We start from the raw sequence: 3,527 nt of genomic DNA on the forward strand, positions 1-3,527 counted from the left end.
AATCATCAGTGACAACATGAGGCCACAACATAAAGCAATCCCAAGTCTGGATGGTTATAGAGGGAAGCTGAAAAGATTAATACATTTACCAGAAATTAAGTTATTCCTGGAAATATGACTGCAAACTACAGATGTTATCATTTTCTTCTTCTAATTTGTTTGAGTGCAAAGTAGACATGATCTCTTACTTTTGGAGCAATCATTGCAATGTGGCAGAATGACAGAATAATAAAATAAATACAATGTTATTTACAAATTATAAATGCTACAAACAAATGGAAGAACAGAAGACATACCTTAACTGTGGTGGTCAGGATAGAGTCCTGTGGGGAAGTAACATTTCATTCAGCTTGTTTTCAAAACAGCTGCTGAGTCTTTCAAAACCTACCTCAGATATCTCCCCTCTGCAGAAAAGTTTCCTCTCCATTTCACTGACAAAAAGCCAGACACCTTTAATGGTCTACAGAGTCCTTCAGGATTCACTCTCCCAGTACTTTCCTTACTATTCTGTCAAAAGTACCTATTATTCTCTAAGGATTGGATAACGGACTGTCTATCTCTTCTTGCTAGAACTTAAGTCCACTAGGGAAGGATCTTTGTTTTATTCACTTTTGTGTTCCAAATGTCTAGAACAGGCCCTGGCTTATAAAAGATGTTTATTAAAGTTTTAGTCAGTGAATGTAAACATGAAATCACTTCACGATCTTGTTAATATTTAAATATAATAAAAAACTTTAAAAGACAAAGTGATCACATATGTTGTTACATTAACCTTAAATACAACAAAGAAAAATATCACAAAATAATATAAAATCAAAAAGGAGGTAAGTGAGAGGCACAGGGGGAGAGTTACTGGGCTGGGCGGGGAGGGGAGGAGACTGGGTTAGGGCTGGGCATGGTAAATAAAAATTCTAAAAGGAAACAAGAAAGGACAAAAAAATAAAGTAAAAAATTTTTTAAAAATTCAAAAAAAAATTAAAAACAGCAGGTAAGATTTTATTTATTTCTGTGATGAGTGTGCTCGCCTGTTCATAAGTTCATTCCAGTCTGGAACACAGGAGGACAATGCTACCCGCATATCTGCTGCATCACTCAATCCATTTCTTTCCTTCATTTTTAACTGGGTCAAGATCGAAAACCCTAGTTCACACAAATTAGTTGTTGTGAATGGTAACAAGAGCTGGATACTCTTTCTACTCAACAATGGAAAGTCTTCTTTTGTCTTAATCCAAAATGCCGATAAACTTAATGTCTCGTGATCATTTTTCAATGTATATGAAGAACTGAGCTGCAATAATTCATTCTCTTCTTCAGGCACCAAATTTAACTCAATTATTGATTCAGGGTTTTGAAAAGCAAATGGATCTTTTACCCAACAGTTTTCCCTTAATATTTCAACTTTCTCTTCTGGAAAGAAATAGTTAAAAGTTAGAGACAGAGAAGTCAGATGCGACAGTATCTCTAATTGTATTTCTTTTAAAATGTTTTCATTAATGATATTCTCTTCAATATGTTGCAAAAATTTTGGAAACATGTAGTACACAGGACGATCACTTTTAAGTCTTGCTTGCCATAACAACAATGTCTTGCAGAATCCTTGGATACGTTCCACATGCTGAAATATGTCACTGGTTTTCCCTTGTAGTTTTAAACTCAGCTCATTAAGAATGGCAAAAATATCAGTTAAATACGCCAATTTTGTTACCCAAATATCATCTCCGAAGATATGTGCCAAATGAGATTTTTTTTCAATGAGAAACTGGTGAATCTCATTCCTGAGTTCATAAACCCTGCTTAGTATTTTCCCTTGAGACAACCAACGAACTTTAGTATGATACAGTAAGTGGGTATGATTAGTTCCCATCTCTGAACAAAATGTTTCAAGAAGTCGGCTATTCAGTGAGCTGCTTTTAATAAAATTAACAACTTTCACTGCATTGTTCAATACTCCCATGAGACTCTGTGGAATTTCTCTGGATACCAAGGCTTCCCGATGTATAAAACAATGATTCCACACAGCGCTATTGTTGGTAACTTCCAGCAATTTCTTGATTACTTGGCTATGTCTTCCAGTTATGGAAGCCGTTCCATCACTTGTGATTCCTTTACAGTTTTTCCAGTTTAACTTATATTGACCAACAATGCACTTTTCTAATTCTGTGAAAACATCTAATCCGCTGAGCTGCGAAGTTACATTTAAGCAACACAAAAAATCCTCCGTAAGATCATCTTGCCACGCATATCTGACGTAAACTAACAGTGCTGTGCGGCTTTCAATATCCGTGCTCTCGTCCAGCTGGAGTGCAAAATCTATCCCAGACTGTAAGCGAGTGATGAGCACTGTCTCTAAGTGGTCTGCAATGGTACAAATTCGAAGGGAGATTGTGTGGTCACCAGGTATAGTTTTTAGTTTATCGGCTGATTTATCATCAAAAATTGTCCGCACCATATCCAGACATGCGGGAAGGATAATTTTTTCAGCAGCTGTGTGAGCCATCTTCTCTTTTGCCACACGATATGCAACTAAATACGATGATAATAAAGCTTTCTCACTAAAAGTGGTAGAACAACTAAGAAATTGTGCTGATAACTTTATGTCCTTTTTCTTTCTCTGAAAATACTCCAGAGGCTTATCAGTAAGTTCAGCATGCTGAGTTTCTAAGTGTCTTTTTAATTTTGAAGGTTTTAAGCTTTCATTTGCAAGAATATTATTACAAATAACACACTGGGGTCTGTCATTTTCAAACAGTTTTTCACATTTGATAAAACCATATTTTAAATAATCATCATTATAACGTCTTGAACTTACTTTTTTCTTCTTGAAATGCGGTTCTGACAAGGCTGAAGTTTGCTGGTTAGAGTCAGTACTTTTCTCAATACTGTCACCTGTCACACTTTCAGATCCAACAGCTGAACTTGAACATGGTTCTGTGTATTTCACTTCATTATTCCTCTTTCTTTTAATAAAGAAATTATCCATTTTAAAAGTAATTTGTTTCAAATCAATTAAAATGTTACAACTGATACTGAAAAACATATATCCTACATAACATCCTTTCCAAAAAAATGACAAGTTTTCAACTGAATTTCAGTTGAAAATCTCAACACTTGACATTTAGCTGTAATCATGGTAATAAAAAATTAGATTCCATAGTAACCTTGCTGTTGAAGATCAAACAGGACACTAGTGAGCAAATGACTGATAACCATTTCCGAGCCAATATGCATATATTCATCATATCCCCTCCACCAGGTAGGTACCTTCTTCACCCACTGAACTGGCTTCAGTGTTCCTTGCAATGTGCACAATTCTGGCAAAGGATCCATGTAAGGCACTCTGATGTTTCGTATTTTGTTTTGTTTTAAAAAAAAACGGTCATCATGGGTCACCAAATTGATTTCATGACCCACTAATGGGTCACACGCATAATGTGAGAAACTGACAAAGACACATTTTCTGCTCTCCGCTTTGTTGGCAGCTTGGGTATACCTGCTTGATGATCAAAGAAACTAGCTCATCTGCTAGA

The 3,527-nt window shown here is 35.8% G+C and overlaps 1 protein-coding gene across 1 annotated transcript; it reads right to left on the bottom strand.

Moving 5' to 3' along the window:
• Nucleotides 1–1,000: 1,000 nt before the first annotated feature.
• On the bottom strand, nucleotides 1,001–2,980 carry FAM200B (family with sequence similarity 200 member B). The gene has a single exon (XM_007950085.1). It carries the CDS (start codon nucleotides 2,978–2,980, stop codon nucleotides 1,001–1,003), a length of 1,980 nt encoding a protein of 659 aa, XP_007948276.1.
• Between the last annotated feature and the right edge of the window lie 547 nt (nucleotides 2,981–3,527).

This window comes from Orycteropus afer, unplaced genomic scaffold (genome assembly GCF_000298275.1).
Source record: "Orycteropus afer afer isolate SDZICR_OR568_19922 unplaced genomic scaffold, OryAfe1.0 scaffold00262, whole genome shotgun sequence".
Lineage (NCBI taxonomy): Eukaryota > Metazoa > Chordata > Mammalia > Tubulidentata > Orycteropodidae > Orycteropus > Orycteropus afer.

What these genes read in the sequence shown, in the direction of transcription:
- FAM200B (XM_007950085.1), bottom strand. Translation starts at nt 2,980, where the DNA reads ATGGATAATTTCTTTATTAAAAGAAAGAGGAATAATGAAGTGAAATAC.